The sequence below is a fragment of the Hippichthys cyanospilos genome, chromosome 4, assembly GCF_059441005.1.
Source record: "Hippichthys cyanospilos isolate Australia breed blue-spotted pipefish chromosome 4, RoL_Hcya_1.0, whole genome shotgun sequence".
Taxonomy (NCBI): Eukaryota; Metazoa; Chordata; class Actinopteri; order Syngnathiformes; family Syngnathidae; genus Hippichthys; species Hippichthys cyanospilos.
Genome location: NC_142372.1, coordinates 25720157 through 25740072, shown reverse-complemented (window position 1 = coordinate 25740072; position 19916 = coordinate 25720157). Strand labels below are relative to the sequence as shown.

The 19916-nt window shown below is 40.2% G+C and overlaps 1 protein-coding gene across 2 annotated transcripts in view; it reads right to left on the bottom strand.

Annotated features, from left to right (window-relative positions):
• The window catches only part of LOC148425164 (alpha-taxilin-like), a 43261-nt gene that overhangs the window by 2088 nt on the left and 21257 nt on the right, over positions 1-19916 (bottom strand). For both annotated transcript variants that reach the window (XM_088413394.1, XM_088413395.1), the window contains exons 8-11: positions 16645-16764; positions 12908-12982; positions 12544-12636; positions 9466-9561 (exon numbers count right to left, since the gene is read on the bottom strand). In XM_088413394.1, coding sequence (XP_088269520.1) covers positions 9466-9561; positions 12544-12636; positions 12908-12982; positions 16645-16764 — 384 coding nt within the window. The remainder of the gene's footprint in view (positions 1-9465; positions 9562-12543; positions 12637-12907; positions 12983-16644; positions 16765-19916) is intronic.

Below are 19916 nucleotides of genomic sequence, written 5' to 3'. Positions count from 1 at the left end.
GCACTATTGTTATCTTGGCACAGTAACTACAGTATCCATAGCTGTTAAAAAGGAGGCAAACGCTGCATATACCAGTTGTCCCAAGTTCTTCCTTCCGCCATTCTGCCTCGATCGCGTTCAGTGTGAACGCAACATTAGAAGTATGTTTTTTCTGACTTTTTACTTTTACTCCCTACTTTTAAAACACAAATATCGTACTTTTTGCTTGCTACATTTTAAAAAATGCCCCGATGCTTTTTAATTTTTTTTGTAAACATTTCATAATGAAAGGCCTTGTTACTTTACTTTTAGCATCTTTGCGCAAACTACGTAACTCGTGTTTGACCAATCAGCCTGGATGCCGCTAAATTTAAAAAAGTGCAGGGACATCCCACAACTGTCAGCGCCACATAACCTGGAAAGCAGAGAAGACAGCAGTAGGTTGCCTATGCTAGAAGCTAGCGTCGAATAAGACACAGACAAATAAGCCGAATAAGCATAAGCTCAAGATGCTAACAGCCATTCACACTCACCCATGGCCTTACTTGAAGGATTTCTTCGCGTTCATTGGGGAAACCAAATCGTCTTGGGGTGTTTGCCTTCAAGAACTCTCCATTGAATCTCAGAAAGCATGACGTAAGTTAGCTAAACGCCATTGTTATAACGTTGGTTAATTGCTAGCTAGCTTGGATTCGTTCACAATGTGGCTAACGTTAGCTAGCTATGCTTATAAACATAATGCTAATGTAGCTAACTTTATATTGTTGTTGTTGGTTTTATCTTCTACCACGGTAAGAAACCCCATTTAGCAGGGGTAACCCATACCTCCTAAAAAATTGTGGGGATTTTCTACCATAATTTGATTGTTTCAATTTATTTTAACTTGCAGGAAGCACCATAGAAATCACTGAGTTGATTACACAGATTAAACCAAACAGAAATGTTTCCATAAATTTAAGATGAAATATGATATACATATTAGGCATTGTTGAAGTTGGCTGCAGACAAACTTCCACACACTCCAAAAGCTGAAATATGAAAATCGAAAATCATTTTGATATTTTATTATATTATCATTTTAATTATCAGTTTATTACATTGTTGTGCAAATAAGGAGAGTGAACTTCGAAAGGAATTGAGTACTTCAACTTGATTCATTTGCAACTTTATGTTTTATGTCCTTGACATTGACTTATGTGTGTTTATTTGGTTATTTGATTTGCACCGCGCAGCTGGGTGCAAGAGTGGTTAGCAGGTTCGCCTCACGGTTCAGAGTCCCGAGTTCAAATCCAGCTCGCTCCGGCCTGTGTGTATTTTGCATGTTCTTCTTGAGCCTGTGTGGGTTCTCTCCAACTTATTTCCACATTGTAAAAACATGCACGGCAGGTGTATTGGACACTAAATTGTCCTTAGGTGTGAGTGGGTGCATGAATGGTTGGTTGTCCGTCACTGTGCCCAATGATTGGCTGGAAACCAGTCCAGCATGTTCCCCGTCTACTGTCCGTAGACAGTTGGGATAGGCACCAGCAAACCGGCGACCCAAGTGACGATAATCGGCTACAGACAATGGGTGTATGGATGATTTTCACAGGGGCAACTTAATGCCATTTGCTTTAAATGGGACAATGCACATTATTAAGGTAACAGTCTAGATCAGGAGTCACCAACCTTTTTGAAAGTGAAAGCTACTTCTTTGGTACTGGCTAATACGAAGGGCACCCGTTTATGTGAAGAAACGGGTCATGTTAATGATTTCTCACAATAATTAAGGAACAGCTGTAGTAAATATGTAAATCAAGTGAAATATGTTATGTACATGTAATATGTGTATAATTGTAACATTCCTAGAAAATCACATTGTTCTATCACTTGTGAGCTATATGCAGAACAGGCCTGCGGGCTACTCGTTTGATCCTCGCAGACACCACGTTGGTGACCCCTGGTCTAGATATACCACGCTATGCTCACGCCATTTTGAGAAAAATGAAAAGCACTGCTGTAAAATTTTGCAAAGACCGAATGGTACTATTAAAAGATGGGCATATGAGTATGACTTCATCCCTAGTTAAAATAATCCTGGTCTCATCCAGAACACAGAAGTATGATGTGTAAATAACAAATGCATCTAATGCTGCTAACTTTATAGAGGAATACATTACTATCTTGTCTGGCAGGTCTTCTTGCATCCATGGATTATAGCAGTATTCATGTAGCCACTTAGCCTCACTGAAGTCTCTGGCTTGCTGGTGCCTATCCCATCAGCCTTTGGGCAGTAAGCAGGGGTCATTCGCAGGGCACACAGTGACGAACAACCATTCACGTACCCAATCACAACTTAGGACAATTTAGAGCAGTCACTCCAACCCCCACTCCCACTATGATGACTTTAAATGGACAACGAGGGCACACCCTCACCACCCAAAATTAACATAAACACACCAACCAGACACCAATGACGACACTTGAATTGTGGTATACATGGACACAACAAGAATATGGTGACTTTTAATGGACAACGAGGGCACACCCCCAACACCTAAAATTAACATAAAAACACTAACCAGACACCTCTATACAATAAGTGCACAGAAGCAAACGTGAGTATTGGCTGTAGATGAGTGATGATTTCAACCTTGTAAGTGCTCATTCACAACTAATTAATAGACACAAGACAGTAAAGAGTATCAACAATGTTGAGACCTTAAAACAGCAATGTTGTCATAACTACAATTTACCAAATTAAGAAGCAACTGCATGAAGGGTGTAGACAATTGTCTTTATTAACAATGGTTCCTTTAACCCAGGCTCTTTCAATGAAAAGACCAAGTAGCCTGCCATTCGCAGTGTGATTTAGAGTGTCCAATACACTTTTCATGCATGTTTTTGGAATGTGTGAGGAAGCTGGCTCTTCCACCGAGCCGCCCCATCTTGAACATAACCGAGAATATTTATCTTAACGACACAGAAGAAAATCAATTGGAATTGTGATCTTTGAATTACGAAAAAAATACTTTGCTGTAGTTTTACATTTAATGGAGTAGATTTTTGGTTCAGCACTTTTTTTTTTTTTTTTTTTTACATACGGCTTTACTTTTTCAAGTACACAATCTGCCTACTTTGCCCATCATTGGCACCAGGACTCAAGAGGCCGCAGTTTGATGAATGACTTTGTGGTTGTATCATCGGATTTGTATCATCATTTGGCCGCATGTTTTGGACACTCGGGTGAAGAGAGGTGCGGAGATATCAAATGATCACCACCTGGTGGTGTGTTGGCAGAGATGGTGGAGAGGATGACGGTCAGGCCTGGCAGACCCAAACGTATCGTGAGGGTCTGCTGGGAACGCCTGGCATAGTCCCCAGCCAAAAGGAGTTTCAACCCCCACCTCCAGCAGAATTTCTCCCACGTCCCGGGGGAGGTGGGGCATTTTGAGTCTGAATGGACCATGTTCCGCGCCTTCATTGTCAAGGTGGCTGATCAGAGTTGTGGCCGTAATACTAAGGGACCACATAGGTGGTCAAAAAACTCCTTGGTGGCAAGGTCCCGGGGTTGGATGAGATCCGCTCGGAGTTCCAAAAGGCTCTGGATGTTGTAGGGTCATCCTGGCTGACACACCTCTGCAAAATCGTGTGGACATTGGGGACAGGACCTCTGGATCGATAGACTGGGGTGATGGTCCCCATTTGTAAGAAGCGGGACCGGAGGGTGTGTTCCAACTATAGAGGGCTCACACTTGTCAGCCTCCCTGGTAAAGTCTATTCAGGGGTGCTGGAGAGGAGGATCCGTCAGGAGGTCGAATGTCGGATTCATGAGAAACAGTGTGGTGTTCACCCCGGCCATGGAACAGCAGTTCACAGCTGAGTGTGAAGTGGCTGGGATGAAGATCAGCACCTCCAAATCAGAGCCCATGGTCCTCAGTCGGACAAGGGTGGAGTGCCCTCTCCGGGTCGGTGACGAGGTCCTGCCATGTGGAGCAGTTTACATATCTTGGGGTCTTGTTCACAAGTGAGAGTAAGATGGAACAGAAGATCAACAGGCGGATCCTTGCAGCGTCTGCTGTGTTGCAGTCGCTGTTCCGGTCTGTTGTGGTGAAGATAAGAGGTGAGCCGAAAGGTGAAGCTCTCGATTTATCCATCGATCTACATTCCTGCCCTCACTTATGGTCATGAGCTGTGAGTCGTGACCAAAAGAACGAGATCCCGGATACAAGCAGCCTAAATGAGTTTCCTCTGCAGGGTGTACAGGCTCTCCCTTAGAGAGGAGGTGATCTGGGTGGGACTCAGGGTCGAGCTGCTGCTCTTCCGCAATGAGAGGAGCAAGTTGAGGTGGTTTGGGCATCTGGCTAGGATGCCTTCCGGGCAGCTCCCTGGTGAGGTGTTCTGGGTGTGTCCCACCGGGAGGAGGCCCCAGTGATGATCCAGGACTCGCTGGAGAGACGATGTCTCTCAGCTGGCCTGGGAACGCCTTGGGATCCGGAGAAGCTGGATGAAGTAGCCACGGGAAAGGAAGTCTGGGCTTCCTTGCTGAGGCTTTTGCCCCTTTGACCCGACCCCGGATAAGCGGAAGATAATGGATGGATGGATGGATGGATGGATGGATGGATGGATGGATGGATGGATGGATGGATGGATGGATGGATGGATGGATGGATGGATGGATGGGTGGAGGAGCAGTAATCTGGAAAAGCTTGGGACCCCAATATTAATCAAATATGTGCTGACGTAAAAGCAATCAGGTAAACAATATTTGAACGGGTCATCGGATAAGCGGAAGATAATGGATGGATGGATGGGTGGAGGAGCAGTAATCTGGAAAAGCTTGGGACCCCAATATTAATCAAATATGTGCTGACGTAAAAGCAATCAGGTAAACAATATTTGAACAGGTCATTGGTTGGTGTTCTGGGTATGTATATTGAGATATTCTGAATGTTTTAGAAACCCTACTTACTTCAACCCAAATATTGAGTATTGATTACAATGCAGGTAGAATTTAAAACATTGAATGAGACGCCCTGGAGAAAATAAGCTGTTTGTGTAGGAAAAATACCTCAACTGGATGGGAAATGCGTTTGTGTATTGCCAAAATCCAAAATTTGTTCAAAAGTACCTTAAAAGTTAAGTGAAGAAAATTGTATTGAAAAAATAATACAGTGGGCCCCCGTGTTACAACATCCCTGGCTTATGTTATTTTCATGTTGCCACGTGGAATACTAAGTTTTTTCATCCCTCTTTACCGTATTTTCCCGGCTTCGCGACAAATACAACTGTCATGACCCTAGAGGGGTTGGCTGTATTTGTGTTGTTTTGCCTCCATCTGCTGGCGTTTTTAGATAATTGCACTTATTTACCATTGCCGTCCCATGCAACGCATCACTACATTGCTGGTCGGCTATTGGTCGGGGTCTCCTCAAAAAGATGCTGGCCTGCTATTGGTCGGCCTCACTAGTTTCAAAATAGCGGAACGGAAAAGCTTTGTCTGATTGTGAGTGGTTACAAAACCGTATTTATGGTGCTTTTTACTGTTTAATTCAAACTTGAATGGGTTAGCCATGGGTCCCAAGATTGCTAGTGATATTAAAGAGAGACGTAAGAAGATGATTTATAAGGAAACGAAGCTGGAGATAATCAAGAAATACGAAGAACGTTGGCCTTTATGGGCATAACAAGCGGCACTCTAAGGTTACTACATCTTTTCTATATTTTTTATTTCTGATGTTTTCAGATTGTATACATGTATGTTCTATAGATGTAGCACTTACTATACTATTTTGGTAACCATTTTTAATATGTATGTACAATTTTGATGTTTTTACCTGGGGTTCTAAATGCATTGTCTATTTAACAAAGGTTTGGATTGCCCATCATATGGTGAATTTGTCTTACGAGCCCAACCGCGGAATGGATTAATCTCGTACCACTGTAATTAAAAACACTTAAAATCTTAAGATATCCTCATCATTACTCAGCATTTAGGTATGTAATGTAGACGATCATGCCAAATTTGATTTTGAACTCATTTCTTATGAAATTATCATTTAAAGCCCCCAAATAATACAAACAACAAAGAAGGTACATTTTTTTTCAAGCAGATGGGACTTTTTTTCAACAGGAAAATGAGGTGCAAAATACGGTACTGCAACCTAAAATGCAATTTGAAAAAGAAAAAGAAAATTTGACTTTTTGTTGTTGTGGTAACAGACTATTACGTACTTTGGTTGAAATTGACCATGAAAACTGTGTCTTAAGAGTTTTCTGTAGTGAAATTTGAAAACTGTCCGTCATCTGTGGCTGGTTAGAACAAACCACCTAACTTGGGCAAACCACGGTCCAGGGGCCATATGTTAAGGTTTTTAAACTGTCCCACCAAACTTGGAAAAAAAAGATCAGTCACGAAAAGAGTGGTAAATTCAATGCTCTGAAGGGTAGCGGAACTCTCAGTGCTTTAAAATAAAATGTTAGCAATGAAAAAAAGCTGTATTTTGTTCATTTAATTTTAAGTTGTTGTAAAGTCTTTTCAATAAATAGGTAAATACATGAGACTTGAAAAAAACTGTTGTAATGCTTTTGTTGAAATTTTCTTGAAATTAAAGCATATGTTTTCTAGATATCTCATGGTTGTTTTCTCTTGTGAGGTGGATTTTTTTTGTCAGATTTTAGAAGACTTTGTAGGCCTCGAGTCAAAAAGTTAGCCCACACCTGGGTTAGACCAATAAAGGAGCGTCAGTCTCTGTCCACACTTTAAGCAGATGTTGATGGTTCCAACAGGGTCTCTTTGTATTCTTTATGCTTGATTCTCTTTACGATTGCTTGATCTTTTCCTTGCAATCCTTGAGCGGAGTGTTGAGAAAGCGACACCAGTTGGCACGATCAGCTGCGATGTTCAGGGCATTCATTTCGCGCTTACAGACTTCTTTGTATCATAGTTGTGGGCGGCCCCAAGGTCTTTTGCCAAAGGCAAGTTCGACGTAGAGCATAGGTGTCAAAACTGTTTTTGGCTCAGAAACCACATGGATGAAAATGTATCCTCAAGCAGGCCGGACAGGTAAACTCATGCTATACAGCTTAAGAACCACTGTTAATGTTAATTTACAGTATATGTAGATTTTTACACTACACACTGGCCTACGTCCAATTAGTCCCCAAATAGTAGGGGTCAACTGTAAGGATATTGTTGATGCTGCACGATTATGGCCAAAATAATAATCACGATTACTTTGGTCAATATTGAAATCATGGTTATTAATCAAGTTTATTCATCAAGTTTGGTCAAACGTGTGTTCATTGCACTTTGTTTTTTTTTTTTTTTTAAATCAAGCAGTATATAAACAAGGCTTAAAGGCTTGATACTCACAGCTAATAATAATTAACTAAAATTAGAGTTAATAATAATTGAAACAAACTGTTCTTTTACCTAATATTTAATTATTATTTGTTCGATTTGGAATGTGGTCTGCTCAGGAGGTGGACAGAGTAAGAATTTCACAGTGTGGTTTCGTGCTATACATGTGACAATGAAGGGCACACAAACAACCTTTCATGCGCGCAATGACACATAAGGTACAGGATGCCCAATACACCTGCCGTGCATGTTTTTGGAGTGCGGGAGGAAGCCGTAGTGCCCAGAGAGAACCCACGTGGGCTCGGGGAGAACATACAAACTCCACACAGGAAGGCTAGAGTGAGGTGTTGGTTAGTGTGAGTGAAGTGTTAGGTGGATGTGCTATTCACTGCACCACCAGGCCGCCCTTAACGTACAAAATAACAAACTAATAAAATACTACATTCTTTTTTTTTGAACAACAAAATACAGTGGGCCCCCGTGTTACGAACTTAATCCGTTCAGCGGCTACGCTCGTAACTCGAACTGCTCGTATGACGGGCAATCCAAACCTATGTTAACTAGTGAATGCGTGCAACGCGTGCAAAAACCTTAGGTAAAAACATCACGACTTTATACACATTAAAAATGAGTAACATAATCTACTGTACAGTTAAATTAATCAACATATACAAAGGAAAAATGACATTTACCTTTGGGGCGACGTGACTTGAGCTGGGTGGAGGCGGAGGGGAGCAGAGACCAACCCGCAGAATTTATTTATTTATTTTCTTAAACGAGAACATATCACCGGCAATTTCCTTCTCTTTAATCCATAATAGAAGAAGCCTCTCCATTTTGTTGTTGACCGAGGTCCGTCCTCTGGCAAGGAAAGTCTTGCCCTTAGAAGATTGCCGAGCGGTTACAGCCATACTCACTAGCAAGGTTGACTATGCGTGCGCCTCCTTCGTATTTTTTTATTATCTCCTGCTTGGTTTCTATTGTCATCATCCTCTTACTTCTTCGTTTACCGCCACTTGCAATTTTAGAAGGCATGTCTAACAGATAAAGTTTGCAAAGTCTTCACAACACACCGACCAGCTGTGCCATCAAGCTAGATGAAGGCGTTTGGCCAATAGCATATGGGCATTTCTGTGATTGACGTGACGCCGGCCAATAGCCCGCATCTCCGTGACTGAGACCGGGACTGTGACTTTATAAGACCAATAGCATATCGGTGTTATCTGTCACATGCAAAAATAGTTATTTTTGTTGATGCAGCAAAGCAAAAAAATTGGTGCGGACGCTCTGACCGGCATGTTGGATTGTTCGTAAGACGAAAGGTTTGTGCGTAAGAGGGGGACAAAAAAACGCCGCGGTCCACGTGTTACGAACTTAATCCGTTCAGTGGCTACGCTCGTAACTCGAACTGCTCGTATGACGGGCAATCCAAACCTATGTTAATTATTGAATGCGTGCAACGCGTGCAAAAACCTTAGGTAAAAACATCACGACTTTATACACACTTTAAACACACCGACCAGCTGTGCCATCAAGCTAGATCCAGGTTTTTCAACCAGCGGCATTGTGCCGCGGGACAGCGGCATCGTGCTGAGGCACAGATATTGTCAGTTGTGCCGCGGGAAATTATCCCCCCAATCCGCTGTCTAAATTTACGGCAATGACTGTGCTGCGGACAGCACCCTCAAGGCTTTAAATGTGACGCGGTGATCAAAAGCTTGGGAAACACTGAGCTAGATGAAGGCGTTCGGCCAAGCATATCGGCATTTCTGTGATTGACGTGACGCCGGCCAATAGTATATCCGCATCTCCGTGAGTGAGACCGGGACTGTGACCTTAATCGACCAATGGCATATCGGCATCTCCGTGACTGACACCGTGACTGTGACATTGTAAGAGCAATAGCGATCAGCATGACCGTGATAAGCGTGAACAATTAATTTCGTTGATGCAGCAAAGCGCAAATAATAGTGCGAACACATTTACCGGCGGCATGTCGGATTGTTTGTAATACGAAAGGTTTGTGCGTAAGTGGGGGACAAAAAACGCCGCGGTCAACGCTCGTAAGTCGAAAAGTTCGTAAGAGGGGGAATTCATAAACCGGGGTCCCACTGTACTATGAAACGTATCTATAACAAAAATACCTCCTCTGCCATCTGCAGCAAAGTCTGGTTGTTACTCTCCCATTTTGTCCTCCACTGTGTTGTTTCTTTTTCCAGCTTCTTAATTTTTTTTGTCATCTGAAAAGTGAAGAGATGTTGACTTGGTGAAATCATGAAATCATTTTAAATCACACAAATTATAGACACATCCCAAACACATCTTAATTTAATTTTTGTAACCATGATATTTTAAACAATCTTACCACACACACACGCACGCACGCACGCACGCACACACACACACACACACACACACACAGCTGTGTAGTGTTTAGTCTCCATCAGGGAGAACCCTGATGTGGAAGTCAAGGTATTTAAAGCTGCTCACACCATTCGGTATTTAAAGATCCACCCAGGTATTGAAAGTTGCTCACCCCACGATCCATCAGATCGATCGTTCGGCCGTCCGTCCATCCATCCCTTACCACTTTATCCAGAGTCGGGTCTGAGGGAAGTAGCTTCCGCATGAAAGCCCAGACTTCCCTCTCCCTGTCTACCTCGTCTAGCTCATCCAGGAGCATCCCCAGGTGTTCCCACCCCACGGAGGAAACTAATTTTGCCCGCTTGTATCAAGAACTTATTGGTCACGACCCACAGCTTGTAACCATAGTTGCTAAAGTGAAGTACAGTAATCCCTCGCTGTATCGCGGTTCATCTTTCACGGGTTCGCTGCTTCACGGATTTTTTACAGTGTTGATATATATTGTTTTACAGCGCATTGTGCTCTGAATCCTGAATGGCTCAGGGGCTTTTTACTGTTGTCTCGAACTAAAATATTGACGCTGTACTTTATTGGTTTTTCACTTGTCAATTAATTACAAAAGGCAAGAGGATCCAAAAGCTTGCTTTTGTCTCTCCTGTGTCTCTCCTGTGCATGGCTTGTAGGCATGCCGAGAGCAAACGCACACACTACAGAATGTAGACAGACAGCAAAGGAGAAATGCGCAGCTTTGGAAATCTGACTTTTATTTCTTTTATAATAAATTGAAATTTCAAGTGTATTGTTATGATATGAGAGGTTTCACTTTGATTCGATGTCCGGGCATATCTGTTTATAAAAATCTTCTTGCTCAGAAAAAGAAAGCGCTTAACCATTACTCATAACAATGTGCGGGTTCAGGACAAAGAGGCATAGCTGGGACTGTGAAATATGTGAGTGACAATGTTTCCAACTTTGTATTACTATATTAAAATGATTGTTTTAAACAAATTTGGGGCTTTAAAACAGGTTTTGATTTTTGGTTTTATTCTATAGTTTAGTATTGCATTGTAAAATAATAAAAAAAAATAATAAAGCTGGCTACTTCACGGATTTCACATTGCGAGTGTTATTTTTGGAACGTAACCCCCGCGATAAACGAGGGATTACTGTACTTCGACCAAAGTAAAAAAGAAATGGCCAACATGGATATTTATTTGAACCAGAAAGGGCTACTGATTCAGAATCCAGCAATGAAAATGGCAAGACTGATTTGTGAAACTAATAAAATGCTGCATTGCATTATCGCGATGGCAGGGTGGAAATACCTGATATTGAGTGCTTTTATTGCCATCATGACCATGACCAGTTTTTGACACCACAGAAGATCATTTCTGTCTTGTTTAAATGTAACCTAGACATTGCCCTGCAATTTTGCGTTTCAAATCTGGAGGTTCCTTACTTTTAACACGGTTCCAGCCAGACATGTGTGAAGTTAAATGGATCACTTATCATCCCTTAACATGGTGCTTAACACACTACCTTGGGTATCTTAGCATGGCAAGCGGCGACTTTTCTCATAATCCCTTATCTGTTTTGTTAATCATTATGTAATTACCACCAAGAGTTGTAAAGGCCAAAATTAAACATGGATGGCAATAGGGATAGACAACACATGAAAAACATTTTATATGAAACAATTTATGAACTTGAGCATTAATGATGCTGAAAAGCAGCTCCGTGACACAGTGGTTAGCATGTCTGCCTCATAGTTCAGGGCCTAGCTTTAAAACTATACTATACTATAGTTAATTCATTTTGGTAGTAATTTAACAAAAGAAATCCCTAAGCGAAGAAGCAAATCTGAAATGACTAAATTTATCAAAAATTGTTGCTACACTATGTGTCTTAAGACAGTAAATGATGAAGTTTTAAATGTTATAAAACGAAGCACATGAAGCACCTAATTCCAATTAGGGGCCTTAAATGCCACGCCTAATCCCAATTAGGGGCCTTTAGTATCGTTGAGGGTAGCGATCTTGTCAGGGTTTTTTTTGGGATTTGTGGGCTTCGTCTGTACTGCTATGTCACAAAGAAATTTTGACAGTTAAAAATTGCCTTGTGACAACAACATTAAAATAGTGAGCAAACATTTGGAAGCAGTTTGCAACCTTGAATGAACCCTGATGAACGCTTGACATGTATGCACATTTGCTGCCTTTTTCAGCACTCGCTGTTCGCCCCTCAGTAGGATAGGGCCTTAAAAATAGTCTACTCATGATATTAGTAAAATGTATGACAGAATACTTATAACATTTTTACTTATACCATATAAAATGACCAATCATCAAAGCGGGTATCTTTTTAAAGAATGAAAACTACACAGTTTATTCCTCTTTATAAAGGTTTAGTGCTATCTATTCACTAAGGATAGACCACCAAAGGGGCTATAACACAATAGTGAACATGCTTCAAACACAAATTAATTAAAACGTGTTACAAGAATCAAATTCAAAACAAGTGAATTCTAAATGAATAAAGTTGATGAATTTTTGCAAATCATGTTTTCTGTTCTTATTCACATTTTACATAAAAACAATAATGTCCTAACTTCTTTGGTATTGGGGATGAAGGCTCAAATCCTAACATCTAATCTAAATATATATATATATATATATATATAGATGTTTTTATTGTAATGGATAAAGTGTAGTGGATAAATTAATTGGTTTCATTTCATTATTGAAAAAGACAAATAACAACCAACTGCAAAAAAACACTATCATATTTTATGCTCAGCCCTTAAAGAGTACAACAAAAATGTCATTAATAATTATTAATGAATGATTTGGATCCCTTACCTTCTCCATTTCTTGCCTGAAAGTGGTGAAGACGTCATTGCTTTTAGCCAAAGTGCTTTGAAACTCCTCAAACTTGTCCATGTAGAGGGACAGCTAAAAAACATGAGGGGAGTTTTAGACTATTTCAATTATTAAGTTTTTTTTTTATATACACTCATAATAATAAATAAAGTCCAGAAAAATTATAGGCTGTGTGTGCAGGTATACAACAAAATTGGAACCACTGCTCCGAGTGGTGCATTGGAGAACACACCCACCCGCCCAGCCCGCCCAAGATTAAAAGCAAAAGGTGTTCTAAGGACCTCATAAACAAAAAAATAAACATCCAGCACTCTAAAGTATGATGTGCTGTATTCGTATTGACCTGCTGCTTGAGGTGAACTTCTTGCTCCTTCATCATATCACACTTGTGTCTGGTTTCTGTGGCATCTTTCAGCAACTGAAATTACAAAATTTAAAATATTCACTTCGGGAGTAAGTACTGTATGTGTATAAACACACAAACAAACAGACAATAAATTTACAGTGGAGCCCCGTGTTGCAACGTCCCTGATTTATGTTATTTTCATGTTGCGATGTGGAATACTGAATTTTTCATTCCCTCTTTATGACATTTTCCCAATTATGTGACCAAAAACACTCTCATGACTCGAGGGGCTTGGTTGTATTTGTGTTGTTTTGCCACCATCCGCTGGCATTTTTAGGTAATTGCACTTATTTACTATTGCCACCTAACTGCTTCCATGCAACGCATGACTACAATGCTGGTCTGCTATTGGTATATACTGTGTATATATATATATATATATATATATATATATATATATATATATATATACTGTGTATATATATATATATATATATATATATATATATATATATATATATATATATATATATATATACACAAATACATATATACAGTCGGCCCCCGGTTTACTAACACCCTCTTTTAAGAAACATTTCGACTTACGAGCGTGGACCGCGGAGTTTTTTTGTCCCCCACTTACGCACAAACCTTTCGTATTACGAACAATCCGACATGCCGGTCACTATGTTCGTACATATATTTTCGCTTTGCTCTGTCAACAAAATCAGTAGTTAACGCTTGTCACGGCAGCTTTGAACGCTATTGCTCTTACAATGTCACAGTCACTGTCTCAGTCACGGAGTCAGGCACGGAGATGCCGATATGCTATTGGTCGATTAAGGTCACAGTCCCGGTCTCACTCACGGAGATGCGGATATGCTATTGGCCGGCGTCACGTCAATCACAGAAATACCGATATGCTATTGGTCGGACGCCTTTATCTAGCTTGATGGCACAGCTGGTCGGGATGGAAGGAAGGAGAGAAAATGAGTGAAAAACGGAAGGAAGGAATGCTGTGAAGACTTTGCAAACTTTATCTGTTAGACATGGCTTCTAAAATTGCAAGTGGCGGTAAAGGAAGAAGTAAGAGGATGATGACAATGGAAACCAAGCAGGAGATAATAAAAAAAAAAACGAAGGAGGCGCACGCATAGTTAACCTTGCTCGTGAGTATGGACAGAACCGCTCGGCAATCTTTTAAGGGCAAGACTTTCCTTGCCGGGGACGGACCTCGATCGACAACAAAATGGAGAGGTTTCTTCTATTATGGATTAAAGAGAAGGAAATCGCTGGTGATATGTTTTAGTTTGAGAAAAGTTCTTGTTTAAGAAAATAAATAAATAAATTCTGCGGGTTGGTCTCTGCTCACCTCTGTCTCCACTCAGCTCAAGTCACGTCGCCCCAGAGGAAAATGTCATTTATCCTTTGTATATCCATGTTAATTCATTTATCTGTATAGTAGATTATGGTACTAATTTTTAATATGTGTGTAAATTCGTGATGGTTTTAAGTATGATTTCACCACGCATTGCCAGTCAATGTGTACGTACAATTGATTTCGCTTTGCTACATCATCGAAATCATCTGCTCACGCATGCTACGGTAATGCTGATATGCTATTGCTCTTACAATGTCACAGTCACTGTTTCAGTCACGGTGTCAGTCACGGAGACACCGATATGCTATTGGTCGAACGCCTTCATCTAGCTTGATGGCACAGCTGGGAGAGAAAATGCGTGAAAAACGGAAGGAAGGAATGTTGTTAAGACTTTGCAAACTTTATCTGTTAGACATGGCTTATAAAATTGCTAGTGGCGGTAAAGGAAGAAGTAAGAGGATGATGACAATAGAAACGAAGCAGGAGATAATATAAAAAAAAAAAAAAATACGGAGGCGCACGCATGGTTAACCTTGCTCGTGAGTATGGCCATAACCGCTCGGCAATCTTCTAAGGGCAAGACTTTCCTTGCCGGGGACGGACCTCGATCGACAACAAAATGGGAGAGGCTTCTTTTATTATGGATTAAAGAGAAGGAAATCGCCGGTGATATGTTCTAGTTCGAGAAAAGTTCCCGTTAAAGAAAATAAATAAATTCTGCGGGTTGGTCTCTGCTCCCCTCCGCCTCCACCCAGCTAAAGTCACGTCGCCCCAAAGGTAAATGTCATTTTACCTTTGTATATGTTATTCAATTTAACTGTACCGTAGATTATGTTACTCATTTTTAATATGTGTATAAAGTCGTGATGTTTTTACCTAAGGTTTTTGCACGCGTTGCACGCATTCACTAATTAACATAGGTTTGGATTGCTCGTCATACGAGCAGTTCGAGTTACGAGCGTAGCCACTGAACGGATTAAGTTCGTAACACCGTGGACCGCGGCGTTTTTTTGTCCCCCTCTTACGCACAAACCTTTCGTCTTACGAACAATCCAACATGCCGGTCAGAGCGTCCGCACCAATTTTTTTCGCTTTGCTGCATCAACAAAAATAACTATTTTTGCATGTGACAGATAACACAGATATGCTATTGGTCTTATAAAGTCACAGTCCCGGTCTCAGTCACGGAGATGCGGGCTATTGGCCGGCGTCACGTCAATCACAGAAATGCCCATATGCTATTGGCCAAACGCCTTCATCTAGCTTGATGGCACAGCTGGTTGGTGTGTTGTGAAGACTTTGCAAACTTTATCTGTTAGACATGCCTTCTAAAATTGCAAGTGGCGGTAAACGAAGAAGTAAGAGGATGATGACAATAGAACCCAAGCAGGAGATTAAAGAGAAGGAAATTGCCGGTGATATGTTCTCGTTTAAGAAAACAAATAAATAAATTATGCGGGTTAGGGTCTCTGCTCCCCTCCGCCTCCACCCAGCTCAAGTCACGTCGCCCCCAAAGGTAAATGTCATTTTTCTTTTGTATATTTATGTTATTTAATTTAACTGTACAGTAGATTATGTTAATAATCTTTAATATGTGTATAAAGTCGTGATGTTTTTACCTAAGGTTTTTGCACGCGTTGCACGCATTCACTAATTAACATAGGTTTGAATTGCCTGTCATATGAGCAAAAACGTGGTATATGAAAGTTTGAATTTTCTTTTAATATATTTTTTAAATTGTCTAGCAACTGCAACATCCTCTCTTTAGTCCCAACATTATATTTAGAGAAAATAGGAGGATCAATATTACCTACACATCACCAACAGAATACTTAAAAAGCAGTTCAAACTTGAAATCAACACTGATAGCATTCTGTCTCCCATTGTTTGATAGATTAATTTAGTGAACATTGCACACACTGCACATAAATAATATATACAACCATAATATCATAAATACAATCATATATACTGTATACCAAATTTACACGTCGCAAACCTTTATACAACATGTTATTTAATTTAGACATTTTAAAAAATATATATTTTAAAACTCTTTTTGAACACAGCCATTGATTCAAATCTTATCAGTTCTATTTCACAGTTGTTCCATAAACTGATTCCTTGAGCAGATACACACATTTTCTTGACCGGAGGGAAAAAAACAGCAGATAAGCCGCACTAGACTATTAACCGCAGGGCTCAAATCATGAGGAAAAAGTCGCGGCTTATAGTCAGAAAAATACGGTATATATTTTATACACACACAAACACGCGCACACACACACAGGCACACGCATGTGTGTGTAAAAATGTACTCATAGATTCCTGCTGTGTGTTATGATTTACTCACAAAATTTCTTTCACGCTGTTGTTTCTCCTCCACTTCCTTCATCACTTCTGTGATTCTCTGCAACTTTGCATCAATCAGTTGCTGCTGTAGCTCTTTGTGCTTGAACACTCTGTCTATATGCTGCAAGAGGGAGATCTTAAGCATGTGTTTTGGTTAATTTGAAACATGCGTATCAAAATTGAATAGACATTAAATATTGAAATTGAATATTCACTTAACTTCACTTTTTTTAACACTAACTTTTTTGTAACATTTGAACAGAAGTAATTGTACTCTTGGGTGCAAATTACATTTGAAACATAAAAAAAAAATAATCTCACCTTGGCAGTTTAATATTTATAGAATTTTTAAACACAATAACAGAGAAATGAGCCAAGTAATAGACATATCAACAAATGCAGAGCTCATTCAAAAATGAAAGAAGTGCAGGGCTCATTTAAAATATGAAATTGGTAACTATAAATGTTGATTGGATTTTTAAATGGTTATTATGGAGTGAAAACTGAAAAAAACAAAAAGTTTTCAGACTTATCGTAAATGAAAAATGACTTGTACGCATGAGTGTGATGGGTGAAACTGAGATCTGGAGTGCAGGACAAAGGCCTGGGTGGCTCTTTGGCAGTAGTATGGACGCGCAAGATGTCTTGTAAGTGAGAGTCCGATAGCCGTGTCCTCAAAAAGTAAAAGTTGGCGACATAAAGCTGCTGGTGCTGACCGCAGCTCACTGCGTCACACTGCAGCTCAACTTTCCTCCTTTTGTTGATTGTGGCCATTTTAGAAAATTAGGGGCTCATACTGTCAATTACTCATATACTAATTTGCTGTTCATACTTGAGCCTATAGATGGCAGCATTTAGCACACGCAGGTAACAGCGCTGCTGCCCGCTGGTACCTGCGTGTGCTAAATGCTGCCATCTATAGGCTCAATTAGGAACAGCAAATTATTGCATGACTAATTGACTGTATGAGCTTTTAATTTTCTAAAATGGGATAGGGTTAACAAAAGAAGGAAAGTTGAGCTGCAGTGTGACGCAGAGAGCCGTCTTCAGCACCAGCAGCTTTATATCGACAACTTTTACAGACAGCTGGATAAGTTCCGATAGATTCGAGCATTTGTTAAGAAAATGCTAAGCTTGTTCAGGTAGACGTATTTGTGTGAGAAGACATTCTCGGTTATGAACGTAAATAAGAGCCGTGTGAGGACACGGCTATCGGACTCTCGCTTACAACACATCTTGCGCATCCATACTACTGCCATAGGGCCACAGCTGGCCTTTGTCCTGCACTATAGATCTCAGTTTCAGTTTAAATGAGCCCTGCACTTGTTGATATGACTATTACTTGTTCATTTCTCTGTTATTGTGTTTAAAAATTCTATAAATATTAAACTGCCATGGTGAGATATTTTTTATGTTTCAAATGTAATTTGCACCCAAGAGTACAGTTACCGGTACTTCTGTTCAACTGTTACAAAAAAGTTTGAGTGTTAAAAAAGTGAAGTTAAGTGAATATTCAATATCAATATTTAATGTCAATTCAATTTTGATATGCATGTTTCAAATGAACCAAAACACATGCTTATGATAGCTGAAATGAAACTAAAAAATCAAATGTTAAACACAGAACAGCTCACTGAAATGTATTAAATTAATTGCTGTTATATGTAAAGAACGCCCGCCTAGGTTGGCCCCCCCTACATTTTTAACACACCAAAAACTGGCCCCATTTGCAGAACGTTTGGACACCCCTGCTTTAGGAGCATCACGGTAAATGCAGCAACACACACTCCTCCTCCAGCTGTCCGTAGCTATAACAGACATGGCAACCTCTGGAGGAGTGCTGCCGCCCCATGTAATGTAATTTAATGATAACTAGACCTATGCAAAACATACTGTTGGTTATAAAGAACACATTTATTGTCATGTTTTTGAAATTTAGAATAATTTTATGTATTAATTTTTTAATGAAAAACAGTCTAAATCTTCATATTGTCACTTTAAGACAATAGAATAATGCAGAAACTAAAGCATGCTATTATCCACCGATGGATGTGCTAAACTATTATTCTTTAGAGGTAAAAAAAAAAATCATTGGAAGGAAAGACAACACTGCATTTGAAGAAGCAAGAAAATGTAATCATCCAAGCAAGTTTATTGTGTAAAAACCATACAGGGTTCAAAATATTTAGTTTTTTGCTGAGCAGTTTAATGAATCGTTTACTTAATTTGGGGAGACTTTTTTGTATTTTTTATTTTTGTGGTCTTTTTTTTTTTTTAGGTTAATCCCAGGTAAATTAAGTAACATGTTTATTAAACAATAATATCACGACATTACAAACAAGTATTGTTATTATTAAAGCTATTAATGGTTAATAGGCTACATTAAGGGCAGAAGAAAGCATTTGTGAGCAGCAGTATGGCTTCATGCCAAAAAGGAGCAGTACAGATGTAGTATTTGCTTTGAGGATGGTGATAGGAAAATACACAGAAGGTCAGAGGGAGCTGCGTTGTATCTTCGTAGATCTCGAGAACATTTATGAAAGAGTGCCTAGTGATGAACTCTGGTATTGTATGAGGAAGTCTGGAGTGGCAGAGAAGTATGTTAGACCAGTGCAGGACATGTATGAGGATAGTAAGACAGTGGTGAGATGTGCTGCAGGTGTGACAGAAGAGTTCAGGGTGAAGGTGGAATTGCATCAGAGATCAGCTCTAAGCCATTTCTGAAATGTTGATGGACTGGCAGACGGTTAGACAGGAATTTCCATGAACAATGATGTTTGCAGATTACGTTGTGATCTGTAGCGAGAGTAGGCAAAAGGTCGAAGAAAAGCTAGTGGTGAGGGTTGGCCCTGGAAAAGAGAGGAATGAAGGTTAGCTGCACCAAGACGGAGTATATGTGTGTGAATGAAAGGGACCCAAGTGGAAGAGTGAAGATACAAAGAAAAGAGATAAAGAAGGCGGAGAATTTTAAGTATTCAGGGTCAACAGTAGAGCAATGGAGAGGGTGGATAAGAGGTGAGGAAGCATGTGCAGGCAGGCTGTCACGGGTGGAGAGAAGTGTCACATGTGATGCGTGATAAAAAGAGTTCCAGCTAAAATATAAAGAAAGGTGTACAAGACTGTGATGAGACCAGTGATGTTGTTTGGCCTGGGTACAGTGCCATTGAGGAAAAGACAGGAGGCAGAGCTGGAGGTAGCAGAGATGAAGATGCTGAGGTTCTCTTTGGGAGTGACAAAGATGGATAGGGTCAGGAATGAGTACATCAGAGGGAT